Genomic DNA, 16153 nt, shown 5'->3' on the forward strand with positions numbered 1-16153 from the left:
TAAAACAGAACAGCATAAAGACCCTGAGGGGCTGGAGCAGGTCTAAAGGAGGGCAACAGAACTGGAGAACAGGGCTGGTGAGGAGCAGCTGAGGGAACTGGGCTGTAGCAGTCCACCATGCACCAGTACAGATTTGGGGGTGACCTGCTGGAAAGCATCTCATGGAGGACCAGGGAGTCCTGGTGGACAGTTATCCACATTGGCCAAGAAGGCAAATGATTTCTGGGGGAGAATTAAGAAGAATGTGGCCAGCAGGTCAAGGGAGTTTCTGCTCCTCCTCTACTCTGCCTTGGTAAGGCCACTGCTGGAGTACTGGGTCCAGTTCAAGAGGGACAGGGAACTGCTGGAGAGAGTCCAGTGAAGGCTGCAAAGATGCTGAGGGGCCTGGAGCATCTCTGTGAGGAGCAAAAGGCTGAGAGCCCTGGGGCTGTTGAGCCTGGAGAGGAGCAGCCCCAGAGGGGATCTGATCAATGTCTGTAAATATCTGAGGGGTGGGGAGCAAGAAGAAGGGGCCAGGCTCTGCTCAGTGATGCCCAGGGACAACACAAGAGGAAATGGACACAAACTGGAACCCAGGGAGTTCCCCCTCAATATGAGGGGAAACTTCTTTGGTGCAAGGGTGCTGGAGGCCTGGAGCAGGCTGCCCAGAGAGGTTGTGGAGTCTCCTTCCCTGGAGACTTTCAAGCCCCATCTGGATGTGTTCCTGTGGGACCTGTCCTGGGTGACCCTGCTCTGGCAGGGGGGTTGGACTGGATGATCTCTGGAGGTCCCTTTCTACCCTACCATTCTATGATTCTGCAATTCTATAGATATCTAACTGTGGGTTAGGAGTATATATGTCAGAAGGAGTCTGGCACAGAGAAGGGCTCCTCTTTGCGATCAGGACAGAGCCCCATGGCGCCGCTCCTGCACCTGAGGTCTGCCTGGTGGGTTCTGTTTCTACCTTTGGCTGAGCTTCTGTTTGTAGATGGTGAAGTCCTGTACCCATAGGTTAGAAAGCCATCCCTCACGGCTTGGTGTGCCTGCATTAGCAGCGCCACTGTGCCATCTGCTGGGCACCTTTTGGGACAGCAACAGGCTGAGTCCTTCCATCTCTATTCAGAAAGGCTGCTACATATAAAGGAAAGAAAAAGGAAAGGAAAAATCCAGCAAGTGAGAAAAAAGTCACAGAAGCCACATCCAGAGGAGGAAATTCCAGGTTCAGTGGCTCTGCTTCAAGTCTTGACTCAAGTATGACCAAATCTGGTGACAGGAGCTGCAAGTCCATCTCTTGCAGGCCACTTGGGGATGGGTGTTGCAATATTGGAGGTTATTTTCAACACCACCCCCTCCCCGTGCAGCAGCAGAAGCAGTCACCAAAACAAGCAGCAAGAGGGGAAAGCATGACCAGGAAAGGGCTTTTCCTGCCCAGGGTGTGACAGATCTCTTTCTGGTGCCAGAAATGCTGAAACCTGTGATTTCACCTAGTGCTGGGAGCTCCATTGCATCACCCAGGGCAGTGGGGCTCTCCAGCAAGCAAACAAACAAAATAGACCTTTATTTTCCTGGAGATGGTGATTTGCAGGACACTTCTGGATGAGTCAGGCAAACTACCCCAAGGTATTTGCCCACTAATTCTACCAGTCTCATTGATTTTACGGGAATTGCAGGGGGAGGTGAGTTCTGGTGGCACCGCAGTGGTGGCAATTCAGTTCAAGTGGATGTGAAGAGATTAAACGCTTTTGATAGGATGAGGGGCTGATATGGGCATTACAGTAGGTAGGTAAGTATATAGAATAGAATTAACCAGCTTGGAAAAGACCTCTGAGATCATCAAGTCCAACCTATCACCCAACACCATCTAATCAACTAAACCATGGCACCAAGTGCCTCATCCAGTCTCTTCCTAAACACCTCCAGTGATGGTGACTCCACCACCTCCCTGGGCAGCACATTCCAAGGGCCAATCTCTCTTTCTGGGAAGAACTTCTTCCTAACATCCAGCCTAAACCTCCCCTGGTGCAGCTTGGGACTGTGTCCTCTTGTTCTGGTGCTGGTTGCCTGGGAGAAGAGACCAACTCCCACCTGACTACAACCTCCCTTCAGGTAGTTGTAGAGAGCAATAAGGTCTCCTCTGAGCCCCCTCTTCTCCAGGCTAAGCAACCCCAGCTCCCTCAGCCTCTCCTCATAAGGCTGTGCTCCAAACCCCTCCCCAGCTTTTTTGCCCTTCTCTGGACACCTTCCAGCAAGCCAACATCTTTCCTAGACTGAGGGGCCCAGACTGGACAACAGTACTCAAGGTGTGGCCTAACCAGGGCAGTGTACAAGGGCAGAATGACCTCCCTGCTCCTGCTGGCCACACTGTTCCTGATGGAGGCCAGGATGCCATCAGCCTGCTTGGCCACCTGGGCACACTGCTGGCTCATGTTCAGGCTACCATCAACCAGTACCCCCAGGTACCTCTCTGTCTGGCTGCTCTCCAGCCACTCTGACCCCAGCCTGTAGCACTACATGGGGTTGTTGTGGCCAATGTGCAGAACCTGGCACTTGGATGTGTTGAATCTCTGCCCTTCTGTCCAGCCTGTCAAGGTCCCTCTGCAGAGCGCTCCTGCCCTCTAACAGATCAACTCCTGCCCCCAGCTTGGTGTCATCTGCAAACTTATTGATGATGTATTAGACTAGGTATTGGTATGAGGATAGGCATCAGGTATGTGTATTAGACTAAGTACAAGCAGATAAATATGCATGGCAGAATAAAACAGCAAAATCATTTTAGGCTCTGACTCTGTTTGAATTTGCCTGTGCAGCTGTTTGGTAACCTCTTTTAACTGTTTTATAGTGAGAACCAGTAGGCCTGAGAAAGCAGCTGATTATCAGGATGGAGGCTTGATGCAATAGCTCATTATCAACTCCCACATAAAGGAAAGTATCTGTTCAAGGATAGGGGCTATGACCCCTGTATGAAGATGGTGGAAGGACAAGTAGCCAGAGCAGTTCACAGGTACAAGGCAAAAAGTACAATTGTGAGGAAGACTACTTACTGCATCCAAAGACCCCCACTCACAACCACCAGATGGCAACCACAGAAGGAAGGAATTTGGAGGAGGGATTATGCAAATAGTTTCCTGGAACTAATTATCTTAACCCCACTATTACATGAAATTATAATGAATATGTATGATTTGACACTACATAAATCCCTTACTGACTCTGTTGGGTGTGCAAGCCTTGTGGAGAAAGGTCCTTGCCCCCAGCACCACAGAAACATACCTGCCCTAGAACTCTCTCAGAGTGGTAGGGCTGGTTCCCACATCGCAGGGCAACAGCTTAGAGAGGGCAGATTGAGACTGGAGATGAGGAAGAAATTCTTGATGGTGAGGAGACACTGGAACAGATTGCCCAGGGAGGTTGTGGATGCCCCCTCCCTAGAGGTGTTCAAGGCCAGGTTGGATGAGGCCTTGAGCAAGCTGGGCAGGGGCTTGGAACTGGATGACCTTGAAGGTCCCTTCCAACCCAAACTGTTCTGTGATTCCATGGCCTGTGGTCAGTTTTAAGGCAGCAAAGTCATTAGTGAAGCTCTGTGATGAAGACAGCAGACTGCAGAGCTCAAACAATTTATCTGAGTTTCACTCCCAGGTGCAAATCCAGGGAGGTGGCTGAACACCCATCCCTGGAAACATTTCCCAGAGGCAGAGATGTGGTGCTGAGGGCCATGGTTTAGCCCCAGACTTGGTAGAGATAAAGAAGGGTTGGACCAGATGGTCTTGAAAGGCTTTGCCAACAGAAGTGGCTCTGTCATCACACAACCATTTCAGTGCTTTCTGAATGCCTTGCTGGCTGACAGCAAGGCACAGGTGACCACTTTGAGACCCCAGGGGTGTATGCCAAGTGGGGCTCCCCAGCTCCAGACAGGGAACTGTTGGAGAGAGTCCAGTGGAGGGACACAAAGCTGCTGAGGGGCCTGGAGCATCTCTGTGAGGAGCAAAGGCTGAGAGCCCTGGGGCTGCTGAGCCTGGAGAAGAGCAGCCCCAGAGGGGATCTGATCAATGCTCAGCAAGAGCTAAAGGGTGAGGGGCAAGAGGATGGGGCTGGGCTCTTGCCAGTAGTGCCCAGTGACAGGACAAGGGCACAAACTGGAATCCAGGAGGTTCCACCTAAACCAGAAGATAAACTTCTTTGGTGTGAGGGTGCTGGAGGCCTGGAGCAGGCTGCGCAGAGAGCTTGTGGAGTCTCCTTGTCTGGAGAGCTTCCAAACACCCCTGGCCCTTGTGAGGGAAGGGAGGCCATCCAGAGGGACCTTGACAGGCTGGAGAGGTGGGCACAAGCCAACCTCATGTGGTTCAACAAGACCAAGTGCAAGGTCCTGCATCTGGGTCAGGGCAATCCCAGGCACTGATATAGGCTGGGCAGGGACTGGCTTGTGAGCAGCCCTGAAGAAAAGGACTTAGGGGTGCTGGTGGATGAGAAGCTCAACAGGAGCCACCAGTGTGCACTTGCAGCCCAGAAGGCAAATCACATCCTGGGCTACATAAAGAGAAGCATAGCCAGCAGGTCGAGGGAGGTGATTCTCCCCCTCTACTCCACTCTGGTGAGACCCCTCCTGGAGTGCTGTGTCCAGTTCTGGAGTCCCTATTACAGGAAGGATCTGGAGGTGCTGGGAGGTGTCCAGAGAAGGGCCAAGAGGATGATCAGAGGGCTGGAGCACCTCTCCTATGAGGACAGACTGAGGGAGTTGGGGCTGTTCAGTCTGGAGAAGAGAAGGCTCCAAGGAGACCTTATTGTGGCCTTCCAGTATCTGAAGGGGGGCTACAAGAAAGATGGGGAGGGACCTTTTAGGTATTGGGTAGTGATAGGACTAGGGGAGATGGAAAGAACTAGAAGTGGGTAGATTCAGATTGGATGTTAGGAAGAAGTTCTTCACCATGAGGGTGGTGAGACACTGGAACAGGTTGCTCAGGGAGGTGGTAGAAGCCTCATCCCTGGAGGTTTGTAAGGCCAGGCTGGATGTGGCTCTGGGCAACCTGATCTAGTGTGAGGTGTCCCTGCCCATGGCAGGGCAGTTGGAACTAGGTGATCCTTGAGGTGCCTTCCAACCCTGACAATTCTATGATCTAAAGATCACAAAGCACATTGAACACACGTGGGAATTGGATATCCACCTGCATGGCTAGCTATTTTGCAACCAGGAAATGAGGATGCCCTAAACAACTCTTTCTGGATCACTTGGCAAGATCTGTAAAAATGAAGACCAGACCTCATGGATCTCCCAGTTTTAAGAACAAACCTGTAGTTCTGAACGTTTCCATCCTGTTTTCAAGGCTTTTTAATTCCAGAGAAGGTATGTATGAATTGTACACAGTTTCTCATACAAAGCCATAAGGTGTTGAGCTTAAAGTGTCAATGAGGGAGCCAGCAACAACAAGAAGATGAAGGTGTTTGTAAACGTTGCATTAAAGAAGCATTTAGAAAGATGAGAGTGGCTCTCCTAAGGCCTATGCATCATCACAATCAGAAGAACACAGAATTTCAGTCATTAAGTAGCATGTCACATAGCTACAAACAAGAACCATGTAGCTTGAAAACATGCTGTTTTCCTCTTGGGGGCTTGGGACAGCACCAGTTCTGTGTGCGTTAATGCCCACTCTGACTCCCACTAGGAAAGGCACCAGGGATGATGAGCAGTGGAAAGCAGTCACTCCCTGGCTCTTTCCCCTGACCTGCAACCATTCAATAAGTTCTCCATTCAATAAGCTCTTCTACCTAACTGGGGGACCACCAGACCTTTGTCCACCACCACCCCCCCACTTCATCTTCCCCAAGCAGCTCCTGCTCCCTCTACACCATCCTCCACTCTGCCTAAACAGCTCCTGCCCTACCACCACCATTCTTGCACCCATCCTACAGCCAAGAGCAAGACCCTCAAGCAGCCAAGATACCACACAGAGGAGCTCAGCCCCAGTAAGGAGGCCCAGCCAACACCCATGGATGATATTGGGGGTAGCCATCAATCTTCTTCCTAACAACCCAGGGGGAGGAGGCGGGGAGCACCAGGCCTCCAGCCTTTGCTTCCATCACCACCACCATCACCCAGTGTGCACCATGGGCACTCACCTGAGATGAGAGGAGGATCCTCCAGCCCCAGAGGGCTCAGCTTGGGGCTGCTGCCCTTCCTGGTGGGGATTAAATAGGGGAGTGGGTGGGGAGGGCCAAGTGGCCACACCTGGGGTGGAAGGAGACTCCAACAGAGCTCAGGTGCTCTGGGGTTTGAGGGGAAAAAGGGGGAAAATGGGATGGGGGTGGAAAAGGGGCAGATCTGGTGGGGAAGAAGAGGTGGTGGTGAAAGAAGGGGATTCTAAAATAACTTGATTTTCCCTAAGTCTTTCATAATGCACAACTGCAGTTCATGGTTTGCTCTGCCTCCATGCAGAAAGCACAAACCCACCAAGACTGCATAAAATAAAGCACAGTGGTGGCTGTTACAATGAAGCCTTCCCATCATCATCATCATTTTGCTTGGCAGGAAGAGCTGTGCCCTGCAGATCAAGATAACAAGTTTTAACAAAAGTTCTGCAGGAGTGAATTTTCCCCCTGGATACCAGCAGACACCACCAGGATGAGGGAGGGGCTGGAGCACTGCCCTATGAGGAGGGGCTGAGAGCCCTGGGGCTTTTTAGTCTGGAGAGGGGAAGACTGAGAGGGCATTTAATAAATGTTTATAAATACCTGAGGGCTGGGGGTGAAGAAGGAGGGGACAGGCTCCGCTCAGTTGCACCCTGTGATAGGACAAGGGGCAATGGATACAAACTCCAGCACAGGAGGTTCCACCTCAACATGAGGAGAACTTCTTTGAGGGTCCCGGAGCACTGGAACAGGCTGCCCAGGGAGGTTGTGGAGTCTCCTCTGGAGACTTCCCAGCCCCATCTGGATGTGTTCCTGTGTGACCTGTGCTAGATTCTATGGTCCTGCCCTGCCAGGGAGGTTGGACTTGATGATCTTTACATCCTACGATGCCGGGCAAGGTGCTGCGGACGCCCCGCTTTAGCAGAGGGGTTGGGCGAGGTGCTGCGCAGGGCGCCCGCCGCAGGGCAGGAGGAAGCGGCGGCCCCGGGGCGGGCCCCGAGGCGGCGCGGCTCCGCCTGATCGCTGCGGCGAGGAAAAGCCTCCGCCGGGCCGGTACCACCGCCGTGGGGGTGCGCGCCCCTCGGCTGCCGGCGGCAGCGCGCAGCTCCGCCCGGCCGCACCGCAGAGGGAAGGCGGCCGCGGGCCGCGCGCCGCTGCCGCAGCTCCCGGCTCCGGCTCTCCCCGCAGCCCACGGACCCGGCCCGCTCCCCCCTTCCTGGTCGGGTGGTTGAGGCCGGGCGAGGCCGTGCCGGCAGGGGCAGGGACCGGGGCCGGTGGAAGATGGCGTTTCCCGGGCAGCCAGCGCCTGGCGGCGGCTTCTACCAGGGCGGGGTAAGCGGGGCTGGCGGCGGGCACGGGCACGGCGGGGCGGTCGCTCAGCAGCTGCCCGGGAGCCAGCGGTGCCCTCTGGCAGCCCAGAGTGCAGGACAGCAGGGGGGATTCTGCCCCTGGACTCTGCTCTGCTGAGACCCCACCTACAATCCTGCCTCCACTTCTGGAGTCCCCAGCATGAGAAGGACACAGAGCTGCTGGAGCGAGTCCAGAGGAGGCCACACAGATGATCCAAGGGCTGCAGCACCTCTGCTGTGAGGACAGGCTGAGGGAGCTCATGGGGAGCTGGGGTTGTTCAGCCTGGAGAAGAGAAGACACCAGGGGGGCCTTAGAGCTGCCTGCCAGGACCTGAAGGGATCCTACAGGAAGGCTGCAGAGGGACTTTTCCCAAGGGTGTTAAGGGGGAATGGGTTGAAGCTGAGGCAGAGCAGGGTTAGACTGGAGCTGAGGAAGAAGTCCTTCAGTAGGAGGGTGGTGAGACTCTGGAATAGGCTGCCCAGGGAGGCTGTGGCTGCCTCCTCCCTGGGGGTATTCAAGGCCAGGCTGGATGAAGCTTTGAGCAGCTGAGTCTGGTTGAGAGGTGTCCATGCCCATGGTGGGGAGGTGAGGAGATGAGCTCTGAGGTCCCTTCCAACCTGAGCCCTTCTAGAATGTTTAATTTTATTCTTGCTTTCATTTTCTTCTTCTTTCCCAAGTACGGAGGAGCTCCAGGAGGACCAGCATTCCCTGGCCAAGCTCAGGATCCTTTGTATGGGTATTTTGCTGCTGTAGCAGGGCAGGTAAAAGAACTTCCTGGATTTTTGCTTGGGTTTTCTTTTGTTTGTTTCCTGGGGAATCATTTCTAAATTAGCTTTTGGAAAGAGGAAAGCCTCTTGTTTGTGGTGCAGCAAATCTATCCACAGAGAACCAAGGACTGGGTTGGGTTGGAAGGGACTTCTAGATCATCTAGTTCTAACCTTCTGCCACTGTCAGGGACACCTCCCACTAGGCCAGCCTGCTCAAGGCCCTGGCCAGCCTGGCTTTCAGTACTTCCAGGTCTATAAAAGGATCATGGGAGTGACCTGTTGAGGGGTGGTGGCTTCAAACTGGAAGAAGCTGGATTGAGATAAGACATGAGGAAGCAATTCTTCCTCCTCAGGATGGTGCACTGGAACAGGTTGCCCAGAGAAGCTGTGGAGGCTCCAAGCCTGGCAATGCTCAAAGCCAGGTTGGATGAGGCCTTGATAAACCTGAGCTAGTGGGAGGTGTCCCACTCCCACTGGATAATCCTGAAGGTCCCTCCCATCCCAGCCCATTCTAGGATTCTATGATCTGGGCTGTAAAGGGTAATTTGTGTCGTGGAGCAGAGTTGGAAGGGTGAGGAGGGCCTGGGTCTGGGGATAACCAGCCTGGGAGAGGGGATGAAGGCAAGAGCTGATACCTCATCTGTTCTCCAAAGGATGGACAAATAGATGCTGATGAGCTGCAGAGATGTCTCACCCAGTCAGGCATTGCAGGAGCATATAAACGTAAGTGCATGATTTCAACCCCACCCCACCCTAGAGCTCACAGTAGCTGCTGGGGAAGCCTCGGGGTGCCTTCTGCAGTTTGTGTTTGCATGGGGAAGAGGCCTGCTTTCCACATGGGCTGCTCTGAGACCCAAACCCTCTCTTCTGAGCACATAGGAATGCTCTGCCCAACCTCCTTAGCTGTCCTCTGCCCAGCTGAGATGGAGAAGTTTGGCTTGTAATGGCCAACTAGTTCTTCAGAAGGTCCCTTAGTTCCCTTCCACCCAGCTGAGGAGCTGGAGAAGTTTGCTCTGCAGTGGTCAACCAATTCTTCAAATGGTCCCTCTGTTCTTTGACTGGAGCTTTGATACTGGCCAAAAGATTCTGTGGCAGGCTCCTCTGTCCCCCCTCCCTGCAGGTGCTCAAGACCAGGCTGGACAAGGCCTTGAGCAGCCTGGTCTAGTAGGAGTGGAAGCTGTTCTCTGCTGTTTGACACACTCAGGTTTGATCAGGAGAGAAGAACAAGCAGTTAAAAATGCTGTGTTTAAATAAAACACACCTGGAGACCCTTCTCACCATCACTGAGTTTCCTTTTTTGTCTGATTTCAACAGCTTTCAACTTGGAGACCTGCAGACTCATGATCTCCATGCTGGATGTATCCTTTGCCATGAAAGGGAAGCATTTGGAGCTGGCATAAGCAAAGATTCATAGATCCACAGAACGGTTTGGGGTGGAAGGGACCTTCAGGATCATCCAGTTCTGACCCCCTGCCATGGGCAGGGACACCTCCCACTAGCCCATTGACCCTCAAGAAGAGTTTTGACCTAGAGATGGTGAAAAATGCAAATTTTCATAGAATCATGGAATTGTTTGGGTCACAAAAGACCTTCAAGGTCACCACGTTCACCCTTCAACCCAACACCACCATGGCCATTAAGCCTTATTGAAGAGAGGGCTTTTTCTTTTGTTTATCTCAAGAACTCCTTTCCTTAGCTCTGAAATCAGAGGGACATGTCTGGGACACTGGGGTTTAATGAGTTCAAGGAGCTGTGGGCTGTGGTCAATGGCTGGAAGCAGCACTTCATGAGCTTTGACAGCGATGGAAGCGGCTCTGTGGATCGTCAGGAGCTGGAGAAAGCCTTGGTGAACATGGGTGAGTGGGGAAGGAGGACAGGCACTGCCTGGAGAAGGTGCAACACGGGCTGCAAAGCTGCTAGGGGCCTGGGACATCTGTGATGGGGACAGGCTGAGAGAATTGGGGCAGTCTGAGGGGGGATCTCATCAGTGATGATCAATACTGCAAGGGTGGGTGTCAGGAAGATGGAACCAGGCTTTGTTCAGTGGTGCCCAGGGACATGGCAAGGGGCAGTGGGCACAGACTGGAACATCAGAAGTTCATCTGAACATGAGGAGGAACTTCTGAAATTCAAGGGTGCTGGAGCCCTGGAGGAGGTTGTGGGAGTCTCTATCTCTGGAGTCATTCCAAACCCATGTGGATGTGTTCCCGAGTGACCTGCCCTGGGTGACCCTGCCTTGGCAGGGGGCTTGGACTGGATGATCTCCACAAGTCCCTTCCAATCCCTTGTGGTTCTGTGTGAAGTGTTCTTGCTTCTGATGCTGACCTACAGCATGTCCCAGGACCAGTCACCATCCTGCAGTGGCTGGCACCTGATGCTTCCAGTTACAGATGGGTTGGATTGTGTGCCCTCACCTTTTTAAAAGAAGGCTTTTCTTGTCCCCTCAGGGTTCCGGCTGAGCCCACAGGCAGTGACGGCCATCACGAGGAGGTTCAGCACCCAGGGCAAGATCACCTTTGATGACTACATTGCCTGCTGTGTGAAGCTCAGAGCTCTCACAGGTATGTTGGAACCATAGACTGGGTTGGGTTAGAAGGGACCTTCAAGATCATCCAGCCCTAACCCCCTGCCATGGGCAGGGACACCTCCCACCACCCCAGCTTGCTCAAGGCCTCATCCAGCCTGGCCTTGAACACCTCCAGGCTGGGAACCTCCACAGCTTCTCTGGGCAACCTGTCCCAGTGCCTCACCACCCTCATGGGCAAGAATCGCTTCCTCATGGCTCATCTCAATCCAGCTCCTTCCAGTCTGAAGCCATTGCCCCTCATCCTGTCGCTCCAGACCTTTGTCAAAAGTCCCTTCCCAGCTCTCCTGTAGCCCCTTCAGGTACTGGAAGGTTGCTCTAAGGTTTCCCTGGAGCCTTTTCTTCTCCAGGCTGCATAGGCCCGACTCTCAGCCCTCTGATCATCTTGGTGGCCTGCTCTGGCCCAGATCTAACAGTTCCATATCCTCATGTTTGGGGGTTGCAGAGCTCATTGCTGTATTGCTCACCACACATTTTTCATTAGCAAGATGATTTTTCACCTGTCTCCAGTTCAGGCTGAACTTTTACCACCACTAGATGGGTTCCTTTTGATAGAAATCCAGGCAGGTTTGGACCAGTCCTGAATTTTTGACACCCCCATTGAAAAACTGACTGAAAACTGCTGCAGGCATCATTCCAAGGACCAGCAAAGTTATTGTCCATGACATGTTAATGGTGCCACATCCAGCTGGCGGCCAGCCACCAGTGGCATCCTCCAGGGATCAGTGCTGAGCCCTATCCTCTTTAACATCTTCATTGATGATCTGGATGAGGGGATTGAGTCAGTCATCAGCAAGTTTGCAGATGACACCAAGTTAGGAGCAGATGTTGGTCAGTTAGAGGGCAGAAGGGCTCTGCAGAGGGACCTCGACCGACTGGACAGATGGGCAGAGTCCAATGGGATGGCATTCAACAAGTCCAAGTGCCGAGTGCTGCACTTTGGCCACGGCAACCCCATGCAGAGCTACAGGCTGGGGTCAGAGTGGCTGGAGAGCTCCCAAACAGAGAGGGACCTGGGGGTGCTGATCGACAGCCACCTAAACATGAGCCAGCAGTGTGCCCAGGTGGCCAAGAAGGCCAGAGGCATCCTGGCCTGCATCAGGAATAGTGTGGCCAGCAGGAGCAGGGAGGTCATTGTGCCCCTGTACTCTGCATTGGTTAGGCCACACCTTGAGTACTATGTCCAGTTCTGGGCCCCTCAGTTTAAGAAGGACATTGAGACACTTGAACGTGTCCAGAGAAGGGCAACAAGGCTGGGGAGAGGCCTTGAGCACAGCCCTATGAGGAGAGGCTGACGGAGCTGGGATTGTTTAGCCTGGAGAAGAGGAGGCTCAGGGGTGACCTTATTGCTCTCTACAACTACCTGAAAGGTGGTTGTAGCCAGGAAGGGGTTGGTCTCTTCTCCCAGGCAACCAGCACCAGAACAAGAGGACACAGTCTCAAGCTGTGCCAGGGGAGGTTTAGACTCGAGGTGAGGAGAAAGTTCTTCACCAAGAGAGTCATTTGTCATTGGAATGTGCTGCCCAGGGGGGTGGTGGAGTCACCGTCCCTGGAGGTGTTCAAGAGGGGACTGGACGTGGCACTTGGAGCCATGGTCTAGTCATGAGGTCTGTGGTGACAGGTTGGGCTCGATGATCCTCGAGGTCTCTTCCAACCTTAGTTATACTGTGATACCGTGAAGTGTGGATGTGAAGAGTGGGCAATGAGCCTGGGAATGAGCTGCAGTCTTCCTGAGTTCTCTTCACATCCTCTGGGGATTTTGTGGCAGTACCCTGCATTTTACCCCCCAAAATGATGAATTCTTCTCACCTGCTTTCTTTTCTTCATCTGTTTCTGCAGAATGCTTCAGAAGAAGGGATGCATCTCAGCAGGGTTTTGTGAACTTCCAGTATGATGATGTAAGTGAACTCCTAAGGAATCAGCTCAAATTGCAGAGTAGGACTAAAGAAAAGCTTTAAAAAACTGGAGACAAACAGCAGGGCTTTGAGTCTCTGCCTCTTCTCAGGCCCGTGGTGCCAACTGAGACATCTAGGGGTGTTAAGTATTGGCTCAAGAGGTCTTCACAGAGAATCCTACAATGGGCTGGGTGGGAAGGGACCTCAAAGATGGAAGGGGTTGGGTTGGAAGGGACTTTCAGGATTATCCAGTTCCAACCCTCTGACACCTCCCACCAGCCCAGCTTGCTCAAGGCCTCATCCAACCCGGCCTTGAACGCCTCCGGGAAGAACCGAGCAGTTGATCTCTGCCATCCCTCTAAGGAGTGTTTTTTCTTTCTCCAGTTCATCCAGTGTGTCATGAGCATCTGAAGCAGGGCAGCAAGCCATGGCTGACCACGGTGAACATTCCAGCCTGTGTTGTGCTTTGCCAAGCCTTGCAGTGCCTGTGTCCGTCCAGACTGGCTGTCCTCTGCCGGTCTCGCTTTGCACACTGCAGATGTTGAGTTTCCACAATGACTGTAAGCTTTGGTGTGCTCCTGGCTTCCCTTTCCACCCTGCCTCCATTAAAGATGGGTCTATTCCTAGAAACTGAATTCACTTTGCATAACTCCAAGATTTTCTTCTTCCTCTCCTGGGTTTTTCCCTCAAATTCACTCCAGCAGCTCCTGGAGTGTACTTGACCTTTTTCTGCCCTAAATGGAATCAAACTCACAGAATCATTTGGTTGGCAAAGACCTTCAAGCTCATCCTTCTGCTTCTCTCTCTTCAACTGGTAGTGGAAGGGCCTTGAGCAGGAACTGGGGCTCAGAAGGCTCAGGGTCTAGTGGGAGGTGTCCCTGTCCATGGCAGGGGGTTGGAATGGGATAATCTTGAAGGTCCCTTCCAACCCAACCCAATCTAAGACTCCATGCTGTGGAAGCCATATGAGTAGTGGGTCATAGCTCCACTGTGGGCCAAGAAATGCCTTCAGAGGAGACCAGAATGCTCAAGGTCCTTAAAAAGGAGGGCAATAACCTCACAGTGTGCTTGGTAAGAGGAATGAGACAGAGAAAGAAATGTATGATCTTCAGACTTAAGAATCACATACCTCTTTGGGTTGGAAAGGCCCTCTAAGGTCATCCAGTCCATCAACATCACCATTGCTGCTAAACCATGACTCCAAGTGCCATGGCCACCACACATTTCTGGAACAGCTTTGAACGCTTCCTTGACTTGGAGCAAGACAAAGAGGACAGAGCCCAGCTTGGACCCCAGACTCAGGGCTGCAGAGGCTGAGCCTTCCACAGTGCACCATGGATGGCTGAGCCATCTGATGATCTTATGGCTGGCAACTAAGCAACCACAGAGCCCCTTGTCTTGTCCCTTCAGTGAGATGGGGCAAGAGAAGTGGAAGGATAAAAGTGAGAAAATTTGTGAGTTAAGAACAGTTTAATAACTGAAAATAGTAATGGTGATGCTAATTAATAGGAATGAAAAGGGAAGCAACAGAGGGACAAGAGCCAGGTGGTGCAGATGGACGCCAGCTGCCATCAAGACAATGGAGCTCTGCTTCAGTCAAAGCCAGCAGCACCACTGTGAGGCTCCACCACCTGCACTGCAGCACAAGCTGAAGAGCCATTGACAGCACTGGGACGACCCTACCCAGGCTGTCTCTTGGAGAGGGGACAACCAGCAGCTTCTCTCAGCCAACTAAAGGCAAGAGGCTGTTAGTGGGTAGCATTGAGTGTCCTTCATGGAGATACTTCTCTGCAGGAGCACACAGGGGCTGGGAGGGAAGGGAGGGAAGAAAGGGAGAAGGGACAAAAGAGAGAAGGGAGGAGAAGGGAGGAGAAGAGAGCTTTGTGCTACCACCTTTAATCCTACACTCAAATCTTTGCCAAAGGTACAGAATCCCAGCATGATGTGGTTTGGAAGGGCCTCTAGAGATCATCCAGTCCAACCCCCCTGCTCCAGCAGGGGTACTCACAGCAGCTTGCCCAGGATCACAATGGGGTTTAGAAGCCTGCTCCAGGGCTCCGGCATCCTTACACCAAACAAGTTTCTCCTTAAGTTCAAGTGAAACCTCCTCGGTTCCAGTTTGTGTCCATTGCCCCTTGTCCTGTCACTGGGCACCACTGACAAGAGCCCAGCCCCATCCTCTTGCCCCTCACCCTTTAGCTCTTGCTGAGCATTGATCAGATCCCTTCTGGGGCTGCCCTGCCCCAGGCTCAGCAGCTGCAGGGCTCTTAGCCTTTGCTCCTCACAGAGATGCTCCAGGCCCCTCAGCACCTTTGTATCCTTGCACAGGACTCTCTCCAGCAGTTCCCTGTCTCTCTTGAACTGGGGAGCCCAGAACTGGACCCAGCACTCCAGGTGTGGCCTCACCAAGGCAGAACAGAGGGGCAGGAAACCCTCCCTTGCCCTGCTGGCCACACTCTTCTTCATGCACCCCAGCACACCGTTGGCCTTCTTCACAGAATCAACCAGGTTGGAAGAGACCTCCAGCCTTTGCTCCTCACAGAGATGCTCCAGGCCCCTCAGCATCTTCATAGCCTCTGTGGCACTCTCTCTAGCAGTTCCCTGTCCTTGAACTGGAGAGCCCAGAACTAGACACAACACTCCAGATGTGGATTCACCAGGGGATAGTAGAGGGAGAGCAGAACCTCCCTTGCCCTGCTGGCAACACTCTTCATGCACCCCAGCACACCTCTGGCCTTCTTGGCCATGAGGGCACATTGCTGGCACCTGGGGAACTTCTTATCCCCCAGCACTCCCAGGTCCTTGTCCATGGAGCTACTCTCCACACCCTTCAGCTGTCAGTACAGCAGGAGTGCTCAAGGCCATTCCAAGTGAGTGGCCTGCTCCAGAAGCTCTGTGGGCACCCACCTGCCCTCAATCAGGTTTGACTTGCTTCAGAAGATTTACCAGAACCGTTGGCTGTGAAGGAAAACCACCTGGAGGCCAACATTTTGTCATGTTCCAACATACAACCTCATCAGAAAGGGTCACTTAGGAAAGGAAATGACATTAAAGAGGTAGAGGGTCCAGATCCATGGTAGGTGTTCCTGGCACCATGACATCTACTTGATGACAGTGCTGTTGGGCAAGGTGTCCAGCTGCACCACCCCCTATCAGGTGGTTTATTCTACAGTGGTGCCACCTTGAAGCTAAGAATGAATCCAAGTTGGGAAGCTATAGGGTTATAAACTGCTTTAATAGGGTCCAGGTTCTCACTGACCAAAAATGGCCCAGCCAAAAGCATTTGTGTTACACCAACCTTCAGAAGGCTCAGGTGGGAGACAGTCAACCAGTCACTGAGACACCAAGAGTTGACATCTCAGTCATAGTCATAGAGTGGGTTGGTTGGAAGGGACCTTCAAGATCATCCAGTTCCACCCCCCTGCCACCAGCCCAGCTTGCTTGAGGCCTCATCCAAC

General features: G+C 52.9%; 1 protein-coding gene across 1 annotated transcript; it reads left to right on the plus strand.

Moving 5' to 3' along the window:
• Positions 1 to 7140: 7140 nt before the first annotated feature.
• SRI (sorcin) lies at positions 7141 to 13325 on the plus strand. Its single transcript, XM_068156931.1, has 8 exons — positions 7141 to 7431; positions 8127 to 8210; positions 8870 to 8939; positions 9531 to 9574; positions 9925 to 10072; positions 10664 to 10777; positions 12640 to 12698; positions 13080 to 13325. The coding sequence occupies exons 1-8, from the start codon at positions 7381 to 7383 to the stop codon at positions 13104 to 13106; spliced, it is 597 nt and encodes a 198-aa protein (XP_068013032.1). The 5' UTR covers positions 7141 to 7380; the 3' UTR covers positions 13107 to 13325.
• Positions 13326 to 16153: the final 2828 nt, after the last annotated feature.

This window comes from Melanerpes formicivorus, unplaced genomic scaffold (assembly GCF_026170545.1).
Source record: "Melanerpes formicivorus ecotype bairdi unplaced genomic scaffold, bMelFor1.0.p_v2 SCAF_35, whole genome shotgun sequence".
In the NCBI taxonomy this organism is placed as follows: Eukaryota; Metazoa; Chordata; class Aves; order Piciformes; family Picidae; genus Melanerpes; species Melanerpes formicivorus.

What these genes read in the sequence shown, in the direction of transcription:
- SRI (XM_068156931.1), top strand. Translation starts at nt 7,381, where the DNA reads ATGGCGTTTCCCGGGCAGCCAGCGCCTGGCGGCGGCTTCTACCAGGGC. An exon ending in CATTGCAGGAGCATATAAAC is followed by an intron (nt 8,940 to 9,530) that starts GTAAGTGCATGA and finishes TGATTTCAACAG; the next exon opens with CTTTCAACTTGGAGACCTGC. An exon ending in GAAAGCCTTGGTGAACATGG is followed by an intron (nt 10,073 to 10,663) that starts GTGAGTGGGGAA and finishes TTGTCCCCTCAG; the next exon opens with GGTTCCGGCTGAGCCCACAG.